Here is a 26,083-nt window from a genome sequence, read left to right as displayed (position 1 = left end):
CCATTTTGAAAGCTTCAACTAGAATGCTTCAGTTTTGAGCAAATATGGAAGATACCCCTTGCCTCCCCCTCCAAGTGCTTCAAAATACCCACAAAGGCATACAGTACCAGTGCTCTTCAGATCTTCCTGCATGCCTCTTGGCCTCCTGAGTGCATCCAAGTGCTGTGGAGAAGAGCATGTTTGCTGTCCACCTCAAAGGAAGGGAAAGCAGAGCACTGTGGGATAAAAGGACTGAATCCCTTACTGCACTGTGGTGGACGGTGTAGACATTTCAGAAAGTGCTTTGGATATATTTGAAATGCTTCATTAGGCATGAACATCTGCATCCTTGCCGTTTGTATCACTTCAAAGGCACTTGGAACACTTCAAATAGCACACCTGCTCATGGTGAGAGAATTGGTGGCTAGCGTATGCTTGTGGTATGCCAAGTGAGCATATGTGAAGTGAGATGTGGGCAGGGCATACTTAGGGCAAAAGCAAAAGATGAAGGGTGGAAATGAGAAAGGATGGGGGGGGCATAAATGGCAGAGCCTCAAGACCTTCAACCACTCAGAAACCACCTACAGTTTGAAAATGCTACACCTAAGGAAAGATGGAGATTTTACATAAATGAAACACCAGTGTGATGGTGTATTTTATTAATGAAATTTGCATAAATAACACTATATCTGCAAAATAACTGCACTGAATGTCACCCAGGGCTTCCCTGTACCCTCAGAGCCTGCCTAGATAACATCCACCCCTGCCCCAGACTCTGCTAAGATTTTTCATCTAAAAAAGCCTTTTGGTATATACAAACCTACAGAGATGAGGTAAGAAAGGATGCTGCTGCTTCTGTAATGAATTCACTTCAGACAATAGGGTAGGGCAGGAGTGGACAAAATGTGGCCCACCAGGCCATTCTATCCAGCCTGTGGGGTACCTAAAAAATTTAGAAAATTAATATTTATCTGCCCCTGGCTGCCAATTGTGCTGCCCTCAATGGCTTGCCAAAACTCAGTAAGCGGCCCTCTGCCCAAAATAACTGCCCGCCCCCGGGGTAGGGAGAGAGAATTCAACAGAAGACATCTTTGCTTCTATTAACTGCTTAACATGGGAAAACCGTTAATAAGCCAAGTAACGGGGGCAGGGGTAAGATGGGCAAGTCCTAAGCCCTCTGTTAACCAATCGCCTGGGCCTTGGAGGCTCACCCGCTCCGGGGAGTTTCTGCTTCGATCACTTGGCCCAGGGCAGGTCTCACGACCCAGGACCTAAGTCCCACCGCTTAGGTCTCTACTGAAGGGCTCCATGGGCAGTGGGAGAGCACGGCCCAGCACTAGCAGGCTCCTAATCCCGTTTTCTCCAATGAAAGCGGAGCCGGCCGCAGCGAGACCCACCCCGAGGTTTCCCAGCCTCAGGCTAACACGTGGGGATGGGTCTCCGCACCCTCCTGCCCGGCGGTTGCTTTGGGCAGGGACCAGACAGCTGGCGAGAGAAAGCCGGAGCGGCACCCGCGGCCGCTCCTGCCACGTGGCCAAGAAGGGTCGTGGCGCGCCGCAGCCTACGGCAGTGCGGAAGAGTCAAAACACCCGCACGTGAGAGGCGCGCCCATTGGCCAGCTGGGCCGCCGCGGCGGGCTCCCCCGGCCACGCGCGCCGCTTGGTTTGGGCGCGGCTGTGCGTTGCTACAGTTCCGCTGGCGATGAGGGTGGGGCGAGTGCCGGAAGTACGTGCCCGGAAGTGAAGCGAGAGGAGCGGGGCGCCTGCTTTTAGCATCCTCCTGCTGCCATGGCTGCGCTGGTCGCACCTGTTCTTGCGCTGCTGCTGGCGCTGAGCCGGGCCCTGGGGGGCCGCGCGGCCGCCGACGACACCGACTGGGTCCGGCTGCCCAGCAAATGCGAGGGTGAGCGCGGGGAGCAGGGGCCGGGCTTTCGCCCGGGGGCCGAAACAGGCGGGGACGCGATTCCGGACCACAAGCCGGACCCGGAGGCTTTACGGGGCCCCAGCCTGAGCTGCGGGCAGCAGAGGGGCCCCTGGCGCTGCTGTGCGAGGGGCGGGGGCAACCTCCTGGGGGCTCTAGGCAAGGCTGCAGGGGTGCGAGCCCCTGCGGGGGAGCAAGCCCCTGCGGATCACAGCAAAGCACCGACACCGGTGGTGCCAGTGCGGGGATGAGTGGACAGGGAGGCCGTGCCTAAGGAAGGCCTGTGGGCGTGGTCCGCTATGGAACAGGTGTGTTCATGTAGGTAAGACTTTTGGGAGAAGACCCAGTAGTAAGAAGTCGATGCTATCAATAGTCTGCAAGTAGTAAGAGCAGAAGTAAAAGTCATGAATATGCAGGAAACCAAAAGGTATGAAATAGCTTGGAGTTGGACTGCTGGAGAACTGAATTATTGGGCTACACCTTTGAATGCCCTGGCCAGACCCTGAGCTGTCTGACCAACAGGACAGGGAGTAAGACCTTGCTTGCATGGTAACTAGGATAAGAGTGTGTGCTGTGCTGTGAATAAACGTTAGTGGATGGGAAATTTCTGCATCTCAAGGATTCTTTCTCTCAACAACTCACTGGTTCCCTGATTTGGGGTAACACCTTGGGTCTAAAAAAGCTTGAGAACCCCTGATTTAGAGGGGCAGCTGGGGATTGAGATCCAGCCTTGCCCCTTTTCCCCCTGCACCCAGGAGCATGTGTCTGGAGAGCACTGATCTCCTTCATCTTGGGCCTTCTGGCCCTCTTCCTTCCCCTAGTGCCTATCCCTGTGCTGCACCAGCTGCACTTCTTGTGGTGCAGTGTGGGGGGAGGGCAGAGTAAAAAAAGGGAACTGCTACTGCTGGCTCCAGTGAGCCTGTCTGATGCTGTCTGACAGTAGGAACTAAGAGAGGAGCCAGGGGGAGAAATTGATGTCTGGAAAACCTGGTGCCTGAAAAAAATGACTGAGCCTGACAAGGATGGGGAACATGGGGATAAGGGACTTGGTTGATCAGAGAAGGGGCATCAGGAGAGGAGAAAGTCCAAACATGAGGCTCAGTGATATAAAGGTAGGTGAACTGCTTGCTATGGGTGCTAAAGCAGACCCTGAGCTCTCAAGAGTCTGTGTTGACTGATGAGCAGTTGCACAAGAATTCAGTGACTTCTCATATACGACAACCCTTTGAACTGACGCAAATGTGAAAGCCCCTCCCCTGTATCAGTAGAACTTTATTTGGGGTCACAATTCTGGAGCAGGAGTTCTGCATACATCTGCCCATCCTGATGTATTGTGCTGGTCTGCAAAACACAGCCCCATGATGCTTTTACATCCTCCCTTTTCCTGGCAGTTCTGTTTACTTGTATGGTTTCTGCTGCCCTGGGATCATGGCAACTGGATGTTGGCTCCCTATTTAAATGCTGGCCTGTGGCATCCTCTTTGCACTCAGATGTGCCATGGAACAGCACTTTGACAGGTCCTGCTTTCTGTTCAAGTGAGTGTTACCCACTAGCCTTTCAGTTGCTTTCTCATTGTGCCTGCAGTTGGAGCCATGCTGAGATCCTAGATCTTCTAAAACTATGGCTGAAGCGAAGTTGCAACTTAAACTCCCCCAAAACACCTGCAACCGAGAGGTATATGGCAGTATAGGGACCACTAGGATTTTGTGTAGTACCATGCAGAGGTGAAGGACTTAAAGCAGGTCTACAAGCATACGGGATGGGTCCTGGATGAGGCCCTGGATGAGCTGGGCCCTGGATTCTGGCTGGGCCCTGGATGAGCTGCCTCATACTGCAAGGAGCTGGGCTGGGTCATGGCGGAAGATGCCAAAATTGAGCCATGCTTTGCGACCGATGTCAGGAAGGAACTAGGTAAATTTGAGCTCATGGATTAGAGGTGTCCTTGCATGGAAAAGTCCCCAACAATCTGTCTCCCAAAGGCTAAGCTAGGTACCCATGCAGCAAACCTACAGACTCACTTCTCTACAAAAGTCTTCAGTAGCCAGCCTGCTGCCACCAAGGATATTCAAACTTCAAGTAGGAAGAGCACGGTAAACACACTTGCGTTTGCATTAGCTCATACTACACATCTAAATGTGGTCAACTATCATTTTTTTTATTGGCAGTAGTCTGTGTAGTCAAAAAGATGTTTGTTTACAGTGCTTGCTTGAGCACTAAACCCTCTGGCATGGTTGCAGTGGGAAACTGGATCAGCATTGTCAAATTTGTCAACCCAGAAAAGACATTTTCCTTTATTTTTTCTCTAGCTCTGTAAGTAATTTTCACATAAGTAGTTTTGGTTTCTCTGGCAGAGCCATGCCTCCCCAAAAATTTAAAAACAGTTAAAAACCATTCTGAATAATCTCATGAATGAAAAGCTACAAACTCTGATACTCCTGCATAAATACTGTTGCTAAAAATTGGCATTAATAGTGCATCACACTTTCAGCACCTTTTGGAGGTAAAAAGAAGTGCTTCAGTCAAGCCCTGACACTGGAGGACAGCCCTGCCATCTCCATATTTCATGAATATGTTGCTCTGCTCTGGCACTTATACTCTTTTTATTTCCCTGCTCCCACCCCCTCTCCAGGCACTACCCTTCTTGCTAACAGTAAGGCATATCTAGTAGAATTTCCATTCATCTCCCAAAGCAGGTATTTTCTTTGCTGTTTCATCATACAGGAGAGGAACATTATCTTTTGCAGAGACTGCTCCAAGCCTGGAGGAATTAGTGCTGAGCATATAGCAAGCCAAGTCACCAGAGCCATGTGAAAGTCCCAAGGCAGGCCACAGTAGGCTAGAGGTGGAATCATACCCCAAGAACCTCTCAGGCATCCCAGGGCTAAATGTGCCTGACAAAGCGGCAGGCAACCTCCAAGTCTAAACCGGCAGTTCTCAACCTTTTTTGTGCCAGGACCCATTTGTAAACATCAATGCCCAGTCTCAACCTAGTAAATAGTCTAAGTAGAAAACAGCCCTGTGGTCCTGCTGGTGCCCCTCACTCCCAACCACAGGCCCTCAATATGGGGGGGGGGGGCATGTGCACCCCAGATGTGTGAACCCACAGCTGCCACGGGGCTGCAACCTGGCTGGACCAGCACAGGCAGGAGCCGCCTCCATGGCCCAGTAGGAAGGACTCTTTGCAGGAGGGCCTGGCAGGGCAGTGAGACTCATTGCTGCTAGAATCCCCATGCCAGCCATGGTGCCAGCAGCATGAGGAGTAATGGATGAGAGGGGCCGCACTTCCCTTGCCTTTTCCTGCCACCAGCCACTTGTGCACCAGGCCGCAGCTCTACCCTGCCAGCATGGCCCAGCTGCCTCTGCTGCTCCCCTTAGGCAATGGCTGTACCCTGGAGAGGAGGTGGGGTGGCAGGCAGCATGACCTGTGCCCCTCCCTGCTCCCCCTGACAGGTCATCTATGCCTGTTTGAGGCACTGTTCTGCTTATACATTCATGACTGATGGGTTCCCAAAACCAGGATCCTTTAGCCAAAATCCCATTTGTTCTTCCCTCATGTAGATGCACAAGGCCATCCTGACTGTGCCCCAGCAGTTGTCATTTAGGAGAAAGCAATCTGTTGAACTCCTCAAATGATGGACAAATCTCTGTGCCTCCAAACCTGCATCAAAACCTTCATCCTTTCTTTTTGCAGAAGTTCCATATTAGACAGTCTATTGTCAAAGTTTGCGGTTCAAGCTGCTTGGTTACCTGGTCTTAAAGCAAGCTTTAGTCATCTGGCTTTTAAGTTCCCTAAGATGCCAAGTAAACTACCATGTAACAACTAGTACCTGTTTTCATGAGCTGTTGCTGCCCCACAATATAAGATTAGCATGCAATTGTGACAGAACTAGTGCAGTAGAGGGATTCTGATGTGGTATGTACCCAACAGTGGGGTACCAAAAACACTTCTGTTGAGTGTTTCCACTTATCAGCATCTGTGCACTGGAGATGCAACTCATCCATGTGGGGGTTGCTATAGCTGGCAAGTGTGCAATGCCATTTCTAGAAGAGAGAGTTTGTGGAATGGGAGGAAAGGAATCCTGGGACTCTTGGCAGCTGACTTCTTGGTGTCTTGTAGGTGTAAATCTGAAAAATTCTTGTGTTTCTGTTCTAGGAATTACAGGAATATTACATTTTACAGCAGCTTACAGGGTAGTTAGCAGGCACCGTGGATTTGAATGCAAACCTTACTTAGAGTTCCAAAGATAAATAATGTATTGGATCGTATTTCTCTCCTGTCTTCCAGTGAATAAGGCCTGTCCCATATCTGCTCAGAAATACTCTGGAAGTCCTTGGAGCAGGCAACAGTCTGGATAGCAGTCGCCTTTTCCCCACTCTCAGTTCTGAAGGCTGCCCATCATGCATCCTGTCTTCAACAATCCCTCGCAGTTGAGAGTGATTGTCTTCCGTGATTGTTTTATATGCATGTCCAAAGATGGCTGATGAGGCCTATCCGGAATTGACAGACACCGCTGCAGCTCGGACGTGTGTTTCTGTGTGGGCTGGGTGGCGCTGGATTCTTGATTTGCTCTGTGATGCATTGTTTCTGCCATTCTCACTTTTCCACCTGTTGTTGTCATGAGGTTGCAAAGTACCAAGATCCCTGAGGCAGACTCTTCCTCCATTTGGGGCACTCCTGGATGATAGTCTCCCACAAGTTGACATCAATGTTCCATTTTCTTAAGTTGGCCTTGAGGGTGTCCCTGAAGTACTTTCTCTGCCCTCCTCTTGAGCATACACCTTAGCTGAGCAGGGAGAATAAAACTTGCTTCAAGAGTCTGAAGTCGGACATCTGGATGATATGGCCAGCCCAACAAAGTTGATATTGATTGATCATCACTTCAGTACTCATGGTGTTTGCTTACAGTAGGACACTCATGTTGGTGCATCTCTCTTCCCACTGGATTCAGAGGAACTTCTGCAGGCAGTGTTGATGGTACTTCAACAACTTTAGACGTCTCCTGTACATTGTCCTTGTCTCAGCTCTGTTCAGCAAGTGGAGATCACGACTGCTTGATATAAACCATGAGCTTGGTCTCAGATCTGATGTCTCAGTCTTCAAACACCCATTTCTTCAGATGTCCAAAGGCTGCACTTGCACTGTGAGGTGACGTTGGATTTCTTTGTCGTGTCAGCCTTCTGGGAGCGATGGCTTCTGAGGTACAGGAAATCAGCATTCTCCAGAGTGTCACCATATATCTGGATTACCCGAGCTGGGCACTGTTCATTAGGAACTTGTTGGTGAAGGACCTTAGTCATCTTAAAGTTAAGTGTCAGTCCCGTTTTCTTGTAGGCCTTAGTAAAGACATCAATGATTGCCTGAAGGTTTGCTTCTGAGTAAGCACACACCTCACTACAGCATCATCAGCATACTGGACCTCAGTGATTGAGGTCAGGGTGGTCTTGGTTTTGGCTCAGAGTTGGCTGAAGTTAAACAGTTCAGTAGTTTAGCTCCACTCCAGCTGGAAGCTTGCTGGTGGTCAGATGTACCCTGTATACCACTAGTGTTGCATACGCAAATGCTGTGTGTGTTTCATAGTTTCCTAGTTTGTAGGGTCGGAAGGGACCTGAGCAGATCATCTAGTCCGACCCCCTGCCATAGCAGGAAAGAGTACTGGGGTCAAATGACCCCAGCAAGATGTTCATCTAACCTCCTCTTAAACACCCCCAGGGTAGGAGCCTGCACCACTTCTCTTGGAAGCTGGTTCCAGACCCTAGCCCCCCTGACTGTGAAGTAGCGCCTTCTGATATCTAACCTAAACCTACCCTCTGCCAGCTTATGACCGTTATTCCTGGTCACTCCTGGCGGTGCTCGGGGAAACAGTGACTTCCCCAATGCCTGCTGATCCCCCCTGACTAGTTTATAACAGGCCACAAGATCCCCCCTCAGCCTTCTCTTTTGGAGGCTGAACAGGTTCAGGTCCCGCAGCCTGTCCTCATAGGGCCTGCCCTGTTGTCCCCTGATCATACGAGTGGCCCTCCTCTGGACCCTCTCGATGCCGTCGACATCCCTCTTGAAGTGCGGCACCCAGAACTGGACGCAATACTCCAGCTGTGGCCTGACCAATGCCGCACAGAGGGGAAGGATTACCTCCTTGGACCTGCTCAAGATGCATCTGTGGATGCATGTCAGGGTGCGGTTGGCCTTCCTAACTGCCTCCCCACACTGCCGCCCCATGTTCAACTTGGCATCAGTAATGACTCCAAGATCCTTTTCTGCCTCTGCACTGACAAGAAGGGAGTTCCCAGCCTGTAGGTATGGTGCTGGTTCTTCCTCCCCAGGTGTATCACCTTGCACTTGTTGGTGTTGAAACCCATCCTATTCTCATCCGCCCACCCCTGTAACCTGTCTAGGTCCGATTGCAGCCTATTCCTCCCTTCTAGCGTGCCCACGTCCCCCCACATCTTAGTGTCATCAGCAGATTTGAACAGGGTGCTTTTTACCCCCTCGTCCAAATCGCTGATGAAGATGTTGAACAGTGCGGGCCCAAGGACCGAGCCCTGCGGAACCCCACTGCCCACGTCCTTCCAGGTTGAGAAGGACCCATCTACTACCACCCTCTGGGTGCGGCCCTCCAGCCAGTTGACGACCCATTTGACTGTGTGGGTGTCTACACCACAGCCCCCCAGTTTCTTAATGAAAACGGGGTGAGAGACAGTGTCAAAAGCCTCCCGGAAGTCCAGGAAGACTATATCCACTGCTACCCCTGCATCTAATGATCTGGTGATCTGATCGTAAAAGGCCACCAGGTTGGTCTGACAGGACCTGCCACTGATGAACCCATGTTGGTTGCCCCTAAGCATGCAGTCCCCTGCTGGCCCCTCCTGGATGTGTGCCAGCATAATTTTTTCGAACAGTTTGCCTAGGATCGAGGTGAGACTAACCGGCCTATAGTTTCCCGGGTCTTCCTTCCTGCCTTTTTTGAAGATGGGGACCACGTTGGCCCTGTTCCAGTCCTCCGGTAGCTCACCAGAGCACCATGAGTGCTCGTAAAGTTGTGCCGGGGGACTTGCAATGACCTCGGCCAGTTCCTTTAGAACTCTAGGGTGGAGATCATCCGGGCCGGCTGACTTGAATACATCCAACCCCTCCCCCTTTCCCTTCCCCCCTCCCCAGATTTCAGGGTATACATATCTGATAGGTTCTTCACTTATGACGCTGTTAATTTGCAGTAATATCCTGTCAATGTTGGCATGTTGCTATGAAAAATGCAGTTAAACTGTCTTTGGAAGATTACAACAGTTAATGCTTTTACTTTTCCCCACATTCCAAATCTTAAGAAATGTACTTATTTTGTGCACATGTAGTTTACCGTGCCATCCTAACCATGTATTCACCACTTACAGCCAGTCTTACAACTACAGGTTAAATATTGGTCACCTTCTCCTTCTTTACTGGCTCAGGCCAGGTTGATGTATGCCATGCTCTTTATTCATAGGCCAGTGTTCTCATGTGTTCTCTACTTTTGTTGTTGCATGTCTGTTTCTTAGAGGCAGGCTACGTGGGTAGAGTGCAGACTTTAGCTACCTTTTGCTGTGCATAGTGGTACATCATGACATTTATCTCACAACTAGCCAATTGCCTGTCAAGAATGAGGGGGAAGGGGGGTGGGGAGCGGGTGGGGATGGAGCCTGGTGCACAGACACCCCCCCCACACACACCCCAGCGGCAGTGGGGAAGGGAGGAGCAGGCATGGGCCAAATGTGAGTGAAGACTGGGCCCAAAAGTGGAGAGCAGCCAGGCCACTGCAGCGGAGTGGTGGGAGGGGAAGCAGGGGGGTGGGAGGACTGGGCTTGGGGCTGATGTGGGGAGGAGGAGTGGGACCAGGCTGAGAGGGAGGAGGCCCACTCCTTCCCTACCTCCACTGCTACCACATGGGGCCAGGCTTACTGCTCCCCCCCCACATCAGCCCCCAAGCTCACTCCTCCCATCCTCCCCGCCACTGCTGGGTCAGCCTGGGCCCCCTGTTTCCCCCACCACAGCAGCCCAGCTTCTTCCCATCCTCAGGCCTGGTCCTCCCCTGCATCGAGTCCAGGCCCATTCCTCCCCTCCCCACACTTGCCACTGTCACGGTGTGCCTGCTATTCCCCCCACCACCGCTGCGTCATCCTGCATTGGGCCCTGCAGGTAGTAGCAACAATGGAAGTGGGGAGGGGCAGGCCAAGGCCAGAGCCAGTGACCTGCACTCCCCATGGCATGCTGACCCTGCTCCCCACTGCACCACTTCCACCATCACCTGCAAGAAGTAAGGGGGGGAGGGCAAGGCCAGCTCTGGTGGCCTCACACCCCCGTCTTCCCACTCCATCATTTGGCCTCACCCTGCCTGTTCCGTCTGCTTCATTGCCACCAGCTCCAGGGAGCAGGGTGGGGGGAGGCAAGGCCAGCTTCCCCCCCTCCATCCCCTGTGTCCCTGCCATCATGGTGGCACTCCACTGCTACCAGCTCCTGTTCAAACACTTGTTCGCACTCTGATTGGCTGTTCGTCAGCCAGTCAGACTGAATAAAGCATTACAGACAGACAGGCTTAGGCTTTTATAATATTAGAATGCCTGGGGAGAAGCAAAGGATTATGGGATATCCATCCAACAGGTGGTGGTACATAATTTGGGGGATTCTCCCTGTGTTGAGGTAAGAGCTGGCTGTGTGTTTGGATGTAGTTGTGTAAAAGCAATTTCTAATCCAGTGTTTGTGCTCCAAAGGAACTCTGTCTTTGGTTTTCCATGGAGGTTTTTTGCCTATTAAATAGAAGATATATTCTCAGAAACCAAACTGCATAAAGTTGATTTAATTACCAGTGTGCTTAACACAATCACCTGCCTACACAATGCCCTCATCCTGCCTTAAACACACATGGTCCTTTGGTGAAAGGGTCACACTTGGTCCTCAAGTGAAATCCATCCAGGTCCACTAATCTACCTGTGTTTTCTCTTCTCTTCCCCAGTATGTAAGTATGTGGCAGTAGAGTTGAAATCTGCTTTTGAGGAAACTGGGAAAACAAAGGAAGTGATTGACACAAAGTACGGCTTCCTGGATGGAAGAGGGTCTGCAGTCAAGTATACACAATCGTAAGTGAAACAGCTTCTGACAGCTGTCCACTGGTTGCCTTGCTGCTCCCTTGGGCTATTAAATTGCTTCACAGAGCTCACTTCCAGAGGAGTGAGGTCTTCCCCTTGTTTTTGGCAACAAAGGCTTCCTCCCCTTTTCCAGAGTTACTATTGCTGGTAAGATGTGTTTGACATGTGGCCAATGAGAGGACTGGAGTGGTCTCTCTGTCAGATGCTGCTGCTCCATTGCTTAGTGCATGCTAAACAATGAAGTGCAAATCTTAGTGCATGCTAGATTTGCATTGATAACTTGTCATGCCATTGTGGAAGCTGTTAGACTGTAGGGGGTTCTGTTAGTGAAGGAGGAAGCAGTTGCAGCAGATGACACTGATTCTGTTCCATTTAGTTCATATTTTCAGGCCCACACAGTTGTAGAGGAAGAGTTTTCTAAAACCAGAGCTGAGATTCTGAAGCATGGCTCCATGGTGAGTTTGACTTGAAGAATCCATGAGGTTTCAACTGCAGCTCTCAGGCTAACAAGGAAGGCTAGAAAAATCTCAGGATTCAAGGTGGAGCCCTTGACACACAAACAGAAAAGGAGACTTGCCAAGGCATTCTCTGAGAACTGCTCGGCTTCGGAATTAACTGCCCCCATCCATGGTGTGCCAGACCCTGGTTTTGAGCTCCTACTCACACTGCCAAAGCTATCTCTTTCTGCAGCCTTTTGGGAAGCAACATCTGGGTAAACCAGTGGATAGCACCTAGGCAGCTATAACTTCATGATCACAAGGCAACATGTGTTCCAGGCAGAGTAGACACTTCAATTAATTCAGTACTGTAGTTTTGTTCTAAATGTTGTGTTTTTTCCAGAGACCCAGTCAATTCAAATCTAATCACTTGAATTTCAGGAATGTTGCCTGCCCCTGACACCCCCCTGGCCACTTCTGTAGTTGTACTACCATACAGTTAATTCCTTTACATGTTTTACTCCACTGCTGGTGTGAGAAAATGCTGATCCAAAGAGATGATACTGAGTGCAGCAGAGCAGCAATGCTGCCTTACATACACAGTATGTTCAGCATACACAAAGTACACCTACTTTTTCTTTGCACTTGCCCTGTGTTACAAGCAGCAAGAGCAGGTGAATGGCTTTAGACAGAAGGGTGATATTTGGTCCCTTAACTTAGTGGAAAGACCTAGAGTATAAGACTGCTGCATGTCTTTGAAATGTAAGCATTTTGGTTGCAAAGATGATCATTCAAGCCTGAGCAAAGCAACTGAGGCAATTTGCGCTCTGGGGCTTCAGGCAGGCAGTTTCACACTTCTGCTTGGTGCTTTCCCAAGAAGCAGCACAGTGAAGTGGACAGGGAATGCACAGGTTGACTCCTGTGGTTCCAAATGTTGAGGCAAGAATAGAACTACTTGTACGCAGTGTCTGTTGCTGCTGCGGAAAGTCCCAAGTGACTGGTGCTGCCTGCAGGACATAGGAACCCAGAAAATGGAGGCTGTGGTGGGAGCACCTCTGTGGAGCACCTCCTTTGTTGTTCCCAGGAACCTCACGTAAGGTAGTGACAAACCTTTGCAGGTCCTAGGAGGCTTTGAGAAAGACAACTGTTCGTTTGCAGTACCTGTATAGGGGATGGGGTAATATGGTGGGCAGAGCTGTGGAGGTGATAGCAGCATTTGGAGGAAGAGAGTCCCACCTTAACGGGACCCCTGCTGAGGAAGATTGGAGTCAGGCCCAGTACCATGTCAGAAATGTGAGCAGTGGGGAGAAGGACACTGCCCCAAGCCTTTCATTTTGTATGTTGATTTCTAACCTACTGGTTTTGTCCTCCAGCTAGTATTTTTCTAATCCAAAGGCCTGTAGCTCTTTTCACTGGTTTCCTTTTATGTGTGCAGGGATGTCCGGCTAATCGAAGTGACAGAGAACATCTGTAAACGGTTGCTGGACTACAACTTGCACAAAGAGAGAAGTGGAAGCAATCGATTTGCAAAGGTTTGCCACATTTCTCATCCCCTCCCCTCCCTAGTGTTTGCATGGAAGAAACATCACTTCTTCTCCCAGCACTTGATTAACAGAGGACATCTGAGCTTGTGTCCCTGGCCTTCTGCTGAGAAATAAGTTTCCCCAGGTACAGGACTTGGGTCCAGCTGAGGCTGCCTTGTTCCTCTCCTTCACTCACATCCTTAGTTGAATCTTCCCTCCATCCCTCTCCTTGGTCAAAGGCTCTCCAGACAAGAGCACTTCACACCCAACCATCTGCATAGTGGGAAGCCATCGTGGAGGAGCTGTGGCAGAGGTGCTCGGAGTAGAGGGGCAATCCTCCCTCCCCCCACCCCCAACCACCATTTAGCAGTGGGCTTGTGTAAGAGGCCCATGCAGAACGGTTCTTGTGCTCTTATTGGGATTGGGGGCAAGCAGGTAATTGTCCTAAAAATACAGCTGGGAGTATTCCCAGCCCAGTTAAATCTTTACTTCATCAAAGGTGAGCTCAGAATCTGCACTGACCCATGTGTGTAGTCTCCTGGCAGCTTATGCAGCTTCTGAGAAAACAGATCTCCCTCTGGAGAGGGCCATGGCTCAGCTCTTGCATTGCGTACACAGCAGAGGGGGATGTGTTTCTGAGAGCTGGGACTGGCCAAGTTTGGATTCAGCAGTGTGCTCAAGCAGTAAACGTGCTCACAAAAAGAGCACTTTGCTGGCATGCATGTAAGTGCCAGGGGGACATACTGCTTCCTGTGCCATTCTTTACTACAGTACTGGGCCTTGCAAAGGGCAGGTGCTTGGCAATAGATAACCACCAACACTGTGGAGCCCAAGGGTCTTAGGCACTGAGGAGATCCTTGCAGATGGCCTAGAAGCCTACTGATAGTGCAGGTAGCACTGCTTGCTGACCTGACTCTCATGGGCACTCTCAGCAGCACTGGACACTGCTTGATCACAGAGCCTGTACACCCCCTCTTCTTGCTCATCTAAAAGCTCTTCATCTTAGTTACTCTTTCCCTTCAGGGAATGTCAGAAACCTTTGAAACACTGCACAACCTGGTACATAAAGGGGTAAAGGTGGTGATGGACATTCCCTATGAGCTGTGGAATGAGACCTCTGCAGAAGTAGCTGACCTCAAGAAACAGGTACTGTGTGAATGCTAGCAACCAGTCACTGCTTGTTTGGGGTGGAGTGCAGCAATGGCCAATAGGTGTGGAGTTCAGCGTGACCCAGCACTTCTGATGCTGAGCTAAGAGATCAGAGAAAGCTCCCTCAAACTGGAGAATGGTGTCCTGTTCAAAGTGTTTGCCACAGTGCACAAACTGTCCATTTTTGTAAAGCTTGTCCATTCTGGGGCCCTGTGTTCTCTTAGCATGTACATGTCTGGGATTGTCCTTGGAACTGGACTTTGCTCTCTCTCTCTGCTCCAGTGTGATGTGCTAGTAGAGGAGTATGAAGATGTGATTGAAGATTGGTACAAACATCACCAGAAAGAAGACCTCTCCCAGTTTCTCTGTGCAGACCATGTGCTGAAAGGGAAAGATACAAGTGAGTTTGACTTTGGTAGATGCAAGGGAGTGTTGGCTTTCCAGTGGGGCAGACTGAGTTCCTCAGCATTGGGGTAACGTGTGAGAGAAGAGTGAATGGAAGGTGCTGCCTCTTAGCCTGGCATGTTGAGGCAGTTGGTGAGATGGACAAAGAACCAGCAGGGGTTAGGGGATCAGTGTGGGGAGGGGGAGCCCCATGGTCTCACTGCTCCCTTCTCTCATTCACACCATCCCTGCAGGTTGTCTGACAGAACAGTGGACTGACAAGAAGGGGGACACAGCAAATGCAGGGCAGAAGAAGACCAAGAAGAAAGGTGGCAAAAACAAGGAAACTGCAGAGAAGAAAAAGAGGAACAGGAAGGAGGAGCCCACGGGGGCAGACCGCCACCTGGAACCAGACACCCATGGGAACCCCAAGGACGGGGGCATCCAGGAGAAAGCTCCTCTTTCACACAGCTCAGCTGATGAACTGTAGGCTTTCCACAGCTGGGGCTCCGCACTGTAGGGACTGCAACAGCCAGGCATCTTGCAGGATGGCCACCCCTCTATTACAAAACAGTGAATTAAATAGGGATCTAATGGGTTCTTCTGTGGGTAGCAATCTGCTCCTGATGGGCTGAGATCTCAGCCAATTAAGTTATGTTGCCACTGGTCAGCTCATCATCTGAATACTAGTTGTGGTGTAAAGAGAGGGCAGGCAGGAAGTAGCTTCCTCATGGGACCATATTAAGTTGCCCACATACTCCATAGACCTTCAGCAGCTGAGACCTGCTACCCTCTTTTCTTTCCCCTCTGCCTCCCTTTGCCTAGCCTTGCCATACTGAAATGGTTCTGGAGTCAGGAGAAAGGAGGGTTGGTTTGGTCACATCCCTTGCCTGCTCCAAGGTGGCTTACCAGCAGCTTGGCAGGTGAGCAGCCTGCAGGTGGGCTCATGCTTTGCACTTCATGGAAGCAGAGCTAACCCTGCCCTCCCTTGCACCAGCCAGGCCTAGAGAGTCTACTAGGGTGGCACAGGGTAGAGAACTACCTACTCTGCGAGAGCCTTGCCTTAAGAACAGCTGCAGTCACCATCCCATTCAGAACGGTGCCCCAGCAATGTAGCAGTTCTTGATCCCTCCTGCTACTACAGAGAGCGCCCTTCACCCTGCTGCCAGACACCTGCAATCGATAGTGACCTTACATATTGGGTTAGTCTTTATACTGGCTCTCAACACCCCTCCCCTGCTGCACTGCAGACAACAGCTCCTCACTTCCCAGGAAGAGGTTTTCTTATATTATGCAGGTCTTCCTGCCTGCTGGGCTTTACCTCCTCTTAAGTAAAGGGACAGCAAGTGCTGAGGGAGTGGGAGCCTGCAACAGCCCACAAAATGCTAAGGTGGATGCTGGCAGCAAAATTAACTCTTTCCATGAAGACTTTCCCTTGTTGCAAGAGGATCCAGTTTGTGTGCCAGCACAAAGACTCATCAGAGCTCTGTCCTGTCAGATGTGTTGGACCCGGAGTGGGAGTGGGATCAGGCCTGACTCAGTCCAGCTGGACTCACCTGCAAGCCCTGTCGCAGGTCACCAACTCACCCTTTGGCCTATTGAGATGGCTGTTTTGGTAGGAATGGGCATGTTCCAAAGTGCTCTCTACTCTCACCAGCCATAAGACCTGTGGCAGAATATTTCCTGGCACTGGAGGATGCAGCAAGTCTTTGCTTTTCAGCCAGAGGGCAACTGTGGACTTCACCTGTCTCCTAGGGCAATCTTTTGCCATATTATCACGAGTCTCATGATATCTGGTGTTTTCTTTAAAGCTTCCACTCCTGCTGTTGTGCAATTGTGAGTCTCGGGTTTGTTTTTTGTTAAATGAGGGCTGTTGCTGGCCTTCACCATGGAAGGGAAGAGTTTGAAATGTGACCGGGAGTTTACTCTAAAAAACAGAAAGCAGATGAAATCCCAGACATGTTTTCTTAAGATCTCAAAAATCAGCTTGAACATCATGAGGGCTGGGGGCTGCCTGTGCACAGGGATATAGACACCCCCAAGAGGCACTAGCTAGCTGAAGAGTGTACCACTTGTAGCAAGGCTGCCTTCCCCAGGGACCCCTCTTCTCTGGAATATGCTGTGACCTACAGAGTGACTCCCAAAATGCATTGGGCAATGCAGCTGGCAAGGGAACAGGGGCAAATGAGCTTTGCCATGACCCAAGGCAGCAGGGGACTAAGTGAACAAAGGCAGCCCCAGCAATTACAGCTTGTTTACCCTGGAAGCTGGATTTGGCATCTGTCATCTAGTAACTAGATCTGAAAATGATCACCTGCCACAGGTCTCATAATTTCCCTTCCCCAGAGAGCTCTCCCTTCCTCTGATTTTTCTCTCCCCTTTTTCCTGCTGAATTCCTATCTACATAGGATTTGCCCATGGCAGGGCATCCCCCATGTATACCTGTATACTCCAGTCCCCTGATGGGGCTGTAACTAGGATGGCCTTGGGCACCCAATGACGTGAGGATGTTGCACTGAGCTTTCATGCTTGGAGAAGTGTGTGCTTTGTGCATTCTTATCTCCCACCACTGGGAGACCAGAAAGGGCCTGGGCCTGGAAATCACCAAGAAGGGAAGGGAGCCCCTTGACACTGGTGGAGAGCTGTCATGGCTTCCGGTGGTGTATGTGGGGTTGCTGACATCTGTGTAAGAGGAGATTGTTTCACAGTTGTCAATTTGCTGGCAGCTGCTGTTCCCTCTGAAGCATCTGTAGGCCTCGTACTGGGAGGAGGTGCACCCTTCTGCCCTCAGCTGCCTGGGATATCAGAGCTGTACAGTGGGGACCCCAGCTGCAGACCCTCTCCATCAACTAGCATGCTGCCTGAGACGGGATCCATTCAGAAGCATAAGTAGGTTTTTAAAATGGGACAAAATGTTGAGGTGCCTCCCATGGGGGATGCCCTGCCATGGGCGAATCCTATGTAAAGGGGAATTCAGTAGCCCCTGCCCAAGTGGCAGCCCTGGACAATCACCCCTCTGACTCCTTATGTCTAAGCCTTGGGGTCCATTCAAGAGCCCTGCTAGGGGGCAGGAGACTGTGTCTTCATCACAGTCGTGAGGCCACTCCAGCCTCTGCCACCTTAGAGAGAAACAAATTAAGTTAGAAGCTAAGCTCCGCTTGTAACAAGTATATCTGACGGAGGTTCCCAGCTGGGGCCCTGGCACTGGCACCAACTGCAGTGCATCAGAGCCATAGAAAAGCCATAACACTGGGATTTCCTGACCAGTTGGTGTTGGGAGGTTTCCAGTTTCTCTCAGATATTTTCTTGCATTTTGACTTCTCCCTGTTCTCGGGTGATGGGATTATTGCAGATGCAGAAGATGCAGTTCATCCATCTCTTGCCTTGCTCCTGGATATTCTAAATTTTATCCCTCTGTGTTGGCGCACACAACACCCTGCACACCCATGCCTCGTGTTTCTGTACCTAATGCCAGCAGGGAACTGTGCTGCTATTTATTCAGTTTGACAGAGTTCTCCTTTCAGCATGTTGCTGCTTTTTTTTCTTCACCTTATCTCAATTTATTTTTCTAGTACTGAGGTGTCCAGAAAGGAACAGAGTGTTCTAGGTTCTGGCTGGGCAGGAACTGCCTACTATGAAATACTATACCTCAGACTTGTCTGCTGTCATATGCCTTGCAAGTTTCTGTTCAATGATATCCCGTGGAGCCAACTTAAGGTTGCTCAGAGACTCAGCTGTTGACTGTCTCCCAACTCAATTTAAGTTTTCAGCCTTTCAGCTGTAGCTTTGTGGAGGGTTTAAATTTGCAGCATAGTTTTCATTCACTAGGCAATCACAGCTAGCTGTGGGGAACTTCTAGGACAGAACCTGACTAGTTTAAGGATTGAGCTGCAGTTTAAGGACTGCAAACTGGATTCTGGGCTGTGGTTCCTGTGACAGCCACAGCTGGGCTCTGCAGCTGAGTAACTACCTTTTGAATTTGTGTCCCCATTACAGTGTTTGCCCTAGGTCCTGCATGTTCAGGGAGTCTGACTGCCTACTTATATGGCCTTTCACCGTGCAGAATTTCAGAAACATCTCTTCTGCATGCCTGTCCAGCTGACACTGCTGATGTGCCAGTGTCTGAGCAGTCACTGCTCTGCCCTGTTCCGGAAACTGCTTTCTCCAGTGTCAAACACAGGATTAATTTATAGCAATGCACTAGTGGTCTGTGACAGTGACACGCAACGCCTGCTCTGGATAAACTTTCCCGGCAACTTGAATGCAGCACATCATAACTAGTCACAGGTACCTTAGCTAAATGCTGCAGGTGGCTCTTGGGGCATCTGCTGGGACCACCCACAAGCTTGCTGAAAGTGGCGCTGGCACTCTGTGACCAACAGCAAGCTCTTGTCTGAGTATAGCCCCAGCTTTCCATTCTGCTGGGTGTCTGGCACCAGTATCATCTCCATACCATGCTGTCTCACTCCCACTCCTGCCCCAGCTGCACTACAGACACTGTTATACACATGTGCTACTGTTGCTAAAACCAGCCTCAGCTCCCCTAGTGTTGGTGCAGGTGTTGGTGAGCTAAAAGCTGCCTCAGGCATTGAGTAGACTTTGTCCAAGCAGGCTTACAGGGTAGTGTCAAGTGCCAGCACACTACAAGCCATTGGCCTCCTAATACCAGTGGGAAATCATGCAAGAGACCTTGTAAATTTGCTCCCAGGGCAGAAAACATGGCAGAATGCTTGCCTGCCTACCCACATCCTCTCCTTGCTGTGCACACAGGCTAAGGAAAGGGGTAAGCAGTCTCCCCCCTTCCCTGACATATACACACGCTCCCAACTCTTTTCCTTCCAGGAACGGTGCAAGTCTGTAAGGTGCACCCTCCACAGGAAACAGCTCATGAAGAAAGGGGAAAAGGGAAAGCTACACTATATCCAACTCTCTATTGCAGCTACTGCCAAAACCTCCTACCCCTAGAATCCAGTCTTGTTCTCATGGCTTATATGTGAGTGTCTCTAGTGCAGATTTAGCCTGGATGTTACATATGACATGGTGGGTATTTCTGCATTTGGAGGTAGCATCTGCCTCCCTAGTATTTTGTGGCAGGGGGTGGGGCATGATGTGGGAGAGGAAGGACTACCTGTTGCATTGCCAGAGTGCAGCAGAAGTCATGTGCTCTCTTGACCGGCTAATATGGGGATGGGTTGGTTCTGCTCTGCAGCTATGTGGTTCCTAACACATAGAGGTATGTGGAGTGTGTGTTTGCATAACTGCAGTTGATAGCTTCCTGTAAGGGTTGTGCACCAACCACCATATCCCTACGAAAAGACGCTCTCACCACCTGCCAGATGAGTGACCGTGAGCAAGACGTAGACACTGGGGAATGGAAAGCCAAAACCAAACTGTGAGAGGAGTGACCGTGTAATGGCAGATAGGGGAGACCAACTTGCAGGTGCTCTGTTCCCATCCTGAAATAGAAGTGCAGGAGATCTCAGGAGTTACTGAAAGCAGGGAGGGTGAGCTGTGCCTGACCCTGCAGGGATGAGAGAACTTCACAACATAGGATGCTCTCTGCCCATTCAACATGAAGCCTTTTCAGGCCATATCTGTCTCCCAAGAGCGACCCACCAGGTGCCTCTTCCATGCTTTGGCAGCCCTGTTCCTCCCTTGGCATAGCACTGAGAGGGCTACTGAACAGAGAGGGGCTGCTTGGGCCCATGCACAGGCAGGGCTGTGGATCTCATTATGTTCTACCCTATGCAGAACAATCAGCTGAGAACAAAGGGGTGTGGAGCCAAAAACACCTGTAGGCAGGAAGATAGCAAAGTCCTTTTTCTGTGAGGACACAGAATCAGGGGGTCAGAACAGTAGCTGGAAAGTTCTTCCTTAGAGACACCTCTCATGGCACCATATTCCTCTCCAAGTGGGCAAGGCTTTGGACTAGCCATTGTTAAGTATTGGGGTCCCCATCCCCTTCAGACACTGGGGGCTCAGGGACCTTCGATCCTCCACAAATCTGCTGAACAGTCACTTGGTTTCGCATGGCATTTCTCTGGGCCCTTCCTTCACCACCCTCCTGGCCCCTTCAGGCTTGCTTGTCCTCTCCCTCCTCCGCTTCCTACTGGAGGTGAACCTTAGGTCCACCTTTCTCTCAAATATTAAACTGCAGCCACGGTGCCAAGAGGACAAAGGTCCGTGATCCTCAGGACACAAACGGAAAACTACTGGGGGGAGGATGAAGTGACCCTCACAAAGCCCGTGAGGGCTAGCACGGGGTCTGCTGCCTGCTTGCCCCAACCTCCCTGCCCGACTGGGCCTTGATCTGGGGGGACTGGTGCTCTCATAGACTCGTAGGAAAGGAAGGGCCCCGGGGAGGTCACCTAGTCCCACGCCCTGCTCCAAGCAGGACCAGCCTCTGCAGCTCCCCAGCACAGGCCAGAGCACACCTGAGCAGGGGCCCGGCTGGGCTCCCGAGGGCCCTTCCAGCCCTCATTGCCCACGACGGGAGGGGGCCCCGGGGCGGCTGCCGGGCAGGCCGGCGGGCGGGGGTGTGCGCGAGGCGGCGCGACCTATTGGCCGGGCGGCGGGGGCGGGGCCGGGGCGGGGCCGGGCGGACTGGCTGGCGGCAGTGCTGCGGCCGGCGGCGGCGGGGCGGGATGGTGGACAGCGTGTTCCGGACGCGGTCGCTGGGGGTGGCGGCCGAGGGGCTGCCGGACCAGTACGCGGACGGGCGGGCGGCGCGGGTCTGGCAGCTCTACATCGGCGACACGCGGAGCCGCACGGACGAGTACAAGAGCTGGCTCGTGGCGCTGCTGCGCCAGCACGGCTGCCGCTCCGTGCTCGACGTGGCCTGCGGCACCGGGTGAGCCCCGCCCCTGCCCCGCGCGGCCCCGGCCCTGGCCCCCCACGCGAGGCCCTGCCGGCACGCCTCCGTGCCCCGGGCCGGCCCCTCCCCGAGCGCCTCTCACGCCCCCGTGCCCTGCAGGGTGGACTCCATCATGCTGCTGGAGGAGGGCTTCAGCGTGACCAGCGTGGACGCCAGCGACAAGATGCTCAAGTACGCCCTGAAGGAGCGGTGGGAGCGGCGCAAGGAGGAGCCCTTCGACAAATGGGGTAGGCCCGCACCCTGCCCCGCGGGGCTGCCAGCCGGATCTGCCCACCCCCTCTCTGGGCCCATCTAGCCCTCGGGTCTCCTCCCATCCCTGGCAGCAGGGGCTCTGGGGAACGGCCTGCCGGTCAGCTTCTCCCCCTTCGTGTTTGTGCTGCTGGTGCTGAGGGCTCCAGGTCATGTTAAGCTTGGCCCGAGGCCCCCAGTGTGTCAGGCATGAATGATCAAGCTTCTCCCACTGGCTGCCGGCACCTCCTGACACCCCCAGCAGAGGGGAAGAGTCAATCCTTAATAGCAAGTGGCAGAGTCTGGCTGTTGCCAGCTGTCTACAGCAAGCAGGTTGTGAGCCCTGGTGTCATCAGCGCAGCTGGCCCTCTTTCCGCCTGCTGGAGGTCTGAGAGGCCTCTCTGTAGTAAGTTAGGATCTGACACCCTCAGCCGTAATCTGCTAAATGTGCACTCCGCCAACCTCCTCCTTGCCCCTATTATACAAATGAGCACTGATCACAGAGGGACTGGGCCAGGAGGATGCAGGAAAACCATCGAGGTCACACCTAAGTCCAACCTAGGCTGGTGCCCTGACCGCTGGGCCTCTGAGTCATGTGTCTTGGCCAGCCACCATGCTGTAGACACTGCACACATGCAGCAGAATGGGGTGTGTGTGGCTTTGCTCTTTTGACATGCCAGAGAGCTGGTGGGGTTCTGGAGGCTTCTCCATTCATGATGCATGGTTTGTCTGCCCCTCTGGCTCTGGGGAGTTAGTTGGGCATAGCTTCAGACATGCAGTGCAGCTGGAAACCTGCTATGGAGGGTAGGGCGCTCAGAGCTGAACAGATGCTAATTGATAGGGCTGTGCGAGGCTTTGGACAGAGCTTCAAATTTGGAGAAGCTTCAGACACCTCGGGGTCTGAAGCAGCACAGCCAGGTCAAAGCGCTGGCCTCGTTAGGTTTCCCAAAGCGGTTTGGAGCCTCCTCGGAGATCAGGCCATAGGGTGTAATGGGGAAACAATAAAATATCTATAACTTTGTTGTTTTTTGTCTGATTTGGATGAAACTTTCAGGGATGGTAGACTCTGAAGGAAGGATGAAGCCTGCCAAGTTTCAAGAAGATTAGTGCAGGGGGTTTGGGGGGGTCTGCCAGTGAATGTTCTCTCTGGCACAGCAAGGGCATGAGTCGTGCGAAGGGGATGCCCTTCCTTGAGTTGTGCTGGGGGGCAAGGGAATGGTGTTTGTGGGCAGCAGGGAATGAGCATGTTGAGACCAACTCAGAGCCAGCAGGGCCTCTGCATACCTAACTAGCTCTTGTTGGGGGCAGTCATTGAGGAGGCCAACTGGCTTACCCTGGAGAGGGACATGAAGAAGCCTGGAGATGGGTTTGATGCTGTCATCTGCCTAGGGAACTCCTTCGCACATCTACCTGACTTCAAAGGTGAGCTCAACAGCCCAAGGCTTGGTTGATTGGCCTGTCTGGAGACAGGTACATAGCACCTCAACTGCATAGAGCAGCCCCCACCTCCCCAGGGCCCATCTGTCTTGCATCCTACAGTACAGGAAAGTTTTCATGTAGTTGGCTTGTGCACAGCAGGGACAGCCGCTGTCACCAACATACCCACAGTCCTGACTGGGTTTGTGTAGCCCCTGCTGCTGTCAGCTGTGCACTGACTCTGGCACAGCTGCACATGCTACATTCTCACCTTGAGTGCAATGCAGGCATAGCCCACTATGCCCATGCTGTTCCTGGAGGGCCCCTTTAAACCAGCTGAGGCAGCACAGAGGGCCCAGCAAGAGGTTGGAAGCGAGGCCCACATGTCTTGCCAGGAAATCTTTGGAGTGCAGCTTGCTGTACTTTGGAGCAGAGTACCCTGGGAGAGGGGGTGCAGGCACCAGGGAGGGAGGTGCTTTCAGACATAGCTCATAGCAGTATAGCTGAACTCTGCCCCATCTCATAGGTGACCAAAGCGATCATAAGATGGCACTTAAGAATATTGCAAGCATGGTGCGCCCAGGCGGTGTCATGGTCATTGACCATCGCAACTACGACCATATCCTAGCCACGGGGTGCGCGCCTCCAGGGAAGAATATCTATTACAAGGTAATTGCCCTGGAAGGCCCTGTTGGGAGGGGAAGAGGAGGATGTCCCTCTATTGGCTGGCCAGACAGGGCTGTGCCCTGGCTGGTCCTCTGGGGATCAGAAGGTGTGTGCAGGCTGGGTGGGAGGGACTCCTCCCTCCAACTGCTGCCACCTCCTGCTGCTGGGCGGGCATCCAGTGGCCTTGACCTGCTTTCTGCCCTCTCTGGCATCCTGGCAAGACCATTCACCCAAGCCAGTGGAGTGAGTCCCTGCAGCTGGCATCTAGTTGGCAGGCAGGGGGCAGGTCCAGCTAACAATGTGGCTGAATGTGCAGGAGAAAGGGGTGGGGAGGCTCTGGGAGTTAGAACAGGCAAGGGATGAGGTAGAGCCTCTAGCAGACAGGCATAGGTCATGATAGACTAAAGGAAAGGGCAGAGAGTATGGGCTGCAAGCAGCCCGAACAAAGGCCTTGAAGGGAGAATGCTCAGCTTTCTCAATGGCTTTAGGCTCACCTCCCACTGGCGGGGGTGCTCTGCACTGTACAGAGCAGCGGGGTGTGTGGGCTGCGTTTAGCTTTCAGGAGTGGAATTGATACCGGATCACTAATGAATCCCCTTGCACAGGCAGCCCCATCCTTGAATACTTACGGAGAATGAGCCGACCTGCCTGTACATCACAAGCTAGTGGTGTGGGAGGAGACATGGGGTGAGCCTGGCCCTTCCCTCCCCAGCAAACATCAGCATTATGCCTCTGGGGTAGGCAGGGCCAGGGCCAGACAGGAAGGTGGTAACAGGCAGTTCTCAGCCTTGTCTCCCTCCCAGAGTGATCTGACAAAGGACATCACTACATCTGTGCTCTTTGTGAACAACAAGGCCCACATGGTGACCCTGGACTATACTGTGCAAGTTCCAGCCCAGGAAATGGAAGGAAGCCCAGAACTGAGGTGGGTAGGCATGCATAACCAAGTGACAGGCCTGTGGAGTGGGAGCGGGGGTAGATATTAGTATACCTCCCCAGGCATGTCCCACTATGCCCAGTGCAGACTCTTGTTTCCTGAAACAAACATGAAGAAATGCACAGGTCTTTGGCAGCTCATCTGCATCCCTGTGAGCAGGCTACTCTTGCTCACAAGGGGTCCTGGAAATCAGGTGGGTGCAGAGGCCAGCCCCGGTCTCCCGCCAGCGCCTCACTGCTGGCTCTCTGCTCCTGCATTCTAGCAAGTTCCGGCTTTCCTACTACCCTCACTGCCTGGAGGCCTTCTCGGAGCTGCTGAAGAATACTTTCCAGGGGAGGTGCCAGCACAGCATCCTGGGTGACTTCAAGCCTTACATGCCTGGCCAGGAGTACATCCCCTGCTACTTCATCCACGTAGTGAAGAAGACCGGCTGACAGCCAGGGCTCCCTGGCTGGCTACTACTGCCCACACCAGTTGACTAGCATGGAGGATGAGAAGGGACCCTTCTCTATCTTCTGGTGTCTGAGCAGCCAGCCAGGGCTCTGCTTTGGTGACAGATAAGCTTGGCCACATGGGGGAGCCCCCAGGGGCCGTGTCTGTCACGAGCAGGCTCTGACAGTGCACTGCTACTCCTCCCTCTCTACTGCTTGCATTTGTCACTTGCCAGCCATGCTGGGTGTGCACTTGTCCAAGTCTCAGGGCTGCCAAGGATTCTCAAGAAAGTGCTGAAGGGAAACAGTAACAATGCTCATGGAAGTTGCATGTAGTTCTGTGCGTCTGTCCTTGGGCAAGCAGGGGAGGGGGAGAGTTAGGGCAGGGGCCATGAACTTACTGGGGTCGGGGGGAAGCCTGGAGGCCATGGCAGCTAGCATTGCTGGGGACTGCCTTGTGAGTGGAGCTGCTGGAGTCTGGGTCCTGCCCTGTACATCACTGGGGTGTCAGTTGCCCTGTGGCTTTTCCCATGATGCCTTCCTGTGACACGGGTTAAGGGCAGGCAGTGTGGTATTTCCACATGGACCAGGAGTGAGGCACTAAACTGCTAGCCAAGGCACACAGGGGGTGGCAGAGCTGGATGCTGCTGCCTTGGGGTCTCTGGTTGTACAGACAAGTGCCTAATCCTTCATCAGCCTGCGTTCTACTGCTGTGGGCACAGGGGCTAGGAGAAGATAGCCTGGGACTGCATCAGCAGCAGGGGCTTGGCTCCCCTCTTCCACTCCTCACCCCACAGAGCATAGCTGCACAGCTGCATGACTGCACAGCTCCATCCCAGGGGCAGAGGGAGCAAGGCTGCCTGGGTCTATGCAGGGCTCAGCTGTGAGCTCCTCTTAGTTGCCAGATAGCCCCTCACTCTGTAGGTGGCCCAACTCAGCTGGAAGATACTCCAAGGGGTAGTAGTGGGGCTGGGATGTACCTTCCCCCTTCAGCATGGGGAGGGCCTGCTCTAGGGCTTATAGAA

The 26,083-nt window shown here is 52.3% G+C and overlaps 2 protein-coding genes across 2 annotated transcripts; both read left to right on the top strand.

Annotated features, from left to right (window-relative positions):
* The first annotated feature begins 1,704 nt into the window (after positions 1 to 1,704).
* On the top strand, positions 1,705 to 16,340 carry CNPY3 (canopy FGF signaling regulator 3). The gene is made up of 6 exons (XM_090054410.1): positions 1,705 to 1,881; positions 10,881 to 11,004; positions 12,886 to 12,982; positions 13,997 to 14,119; positions 14,405 to 14,522; positions 14,761 to 16,340. Exons 1-6 carry the CDS (start codon positions 1,767 to 1,769, stop codon positions 14,994 to 14,996), a joined length of 813 nt encoding a protein of 270 aa, XP_089910536.1. The 5' UTR covers positions 1,705 to 1,766; the 3' UTR covers positions 14,997 to 16,340.
* Positions 16,341 to 21,111: 4,771 nt separating this feature from the next.
* GNMT (glycine N-methyltransferase) lies at positions 21,112 to 25,387 on the top strand. Its single transcript, XM_090054398.1, has 6 exons — positions 21,112 to 21,356; positions 21,480 to 21,607; positions 22,917 to 23,030; positions 23,551 to 23,693; positions 24,494 to 24,615; positions 24,890 to 25,387. The coding sequence occupies exons 1-6, from the start codon at positions 21,151 to 21,153 to the stop codon at positions 25,059 to 25,061; spliced, it is 885 nt and encodes a 294-aa protein (XP_089910524.1). The 5' UTR covers positions 21,112 to 21,150; the 3' UTR covers positions 25,062 to 25,387.
* The last annotated feature ends 696 nt before the right edge of the window (positions 25,388 to 26,083 follow it).

Source organism: Crocodylus siamensis, chromosome 1, assembly GCF_052110815.1.
Source record: "Crocodylus siamensis isolate JL-2025a chromosome 1, ASM5211081v1, whole genome shotgun sequence".
In the NCBI taxonomy this organism is placed as follows: domain Eukaryota; kingdom Metazoa; phylum Chordata; order Crocodylia; family Crocodylidae; genus Crocodylus; species Crocodylus siamensis.
This window is presented reverse-complemented; position numbering and strand designations above follow the sequence as displayed.

What these genes read in the sequence shown, in the direction of transcription:
- CNPY3 (XM_090054410.1), top strand. Translation starts at nt 1,767, where the DNA reads ATGGCTGCGCTGGTCGCACCTGTTCTTGCGCTGCTGCTGGCGCTGAGC. An exon ending in GAAGCAATCGATTTGCAAAG is followed by an intron (nt 12,983 to 13,996) that starts GTTTGCCACATT and finishes CTTTCCCTTCAG; the next exon opens with GGAATGTCAGAAACCTTTGA. An exon ending in TAGCTGACCTCAAGAAACAG is followed by an intron (nt 14,120 to 14,404) that starts GTACTGTGTGAA and finishes TCTCTGCTCCAG; the next exon opens with TGTGATGTGCTAGTAGAGGA.
- GNMT (XM_090054398.1), top strand. Translation starts at nt 21,151, where the DNA reads ATGGTGGACAGCGTGTTCCGGACGCGGTCGCTGGGGGTGGCGGCCGAG. An exon ending in GGAGCCCTTCGACAAATGGG is followed by an intron (nt 21,608 to 22,916) that starts GTAGGCCCGCAC and finishes TGTTGGGGGCAG; the next exon opens with TCATTGAGGAGGCCAACTGG. An exon ending in ACATCTACCTGACTTCAAAG is followed by an intron (nt 23,031 to 23,550) that starts GTGAGCTCAACA and finishes CCCATCTCATAG; the next exon opens with GTGACCAAAGCGATCATAAG.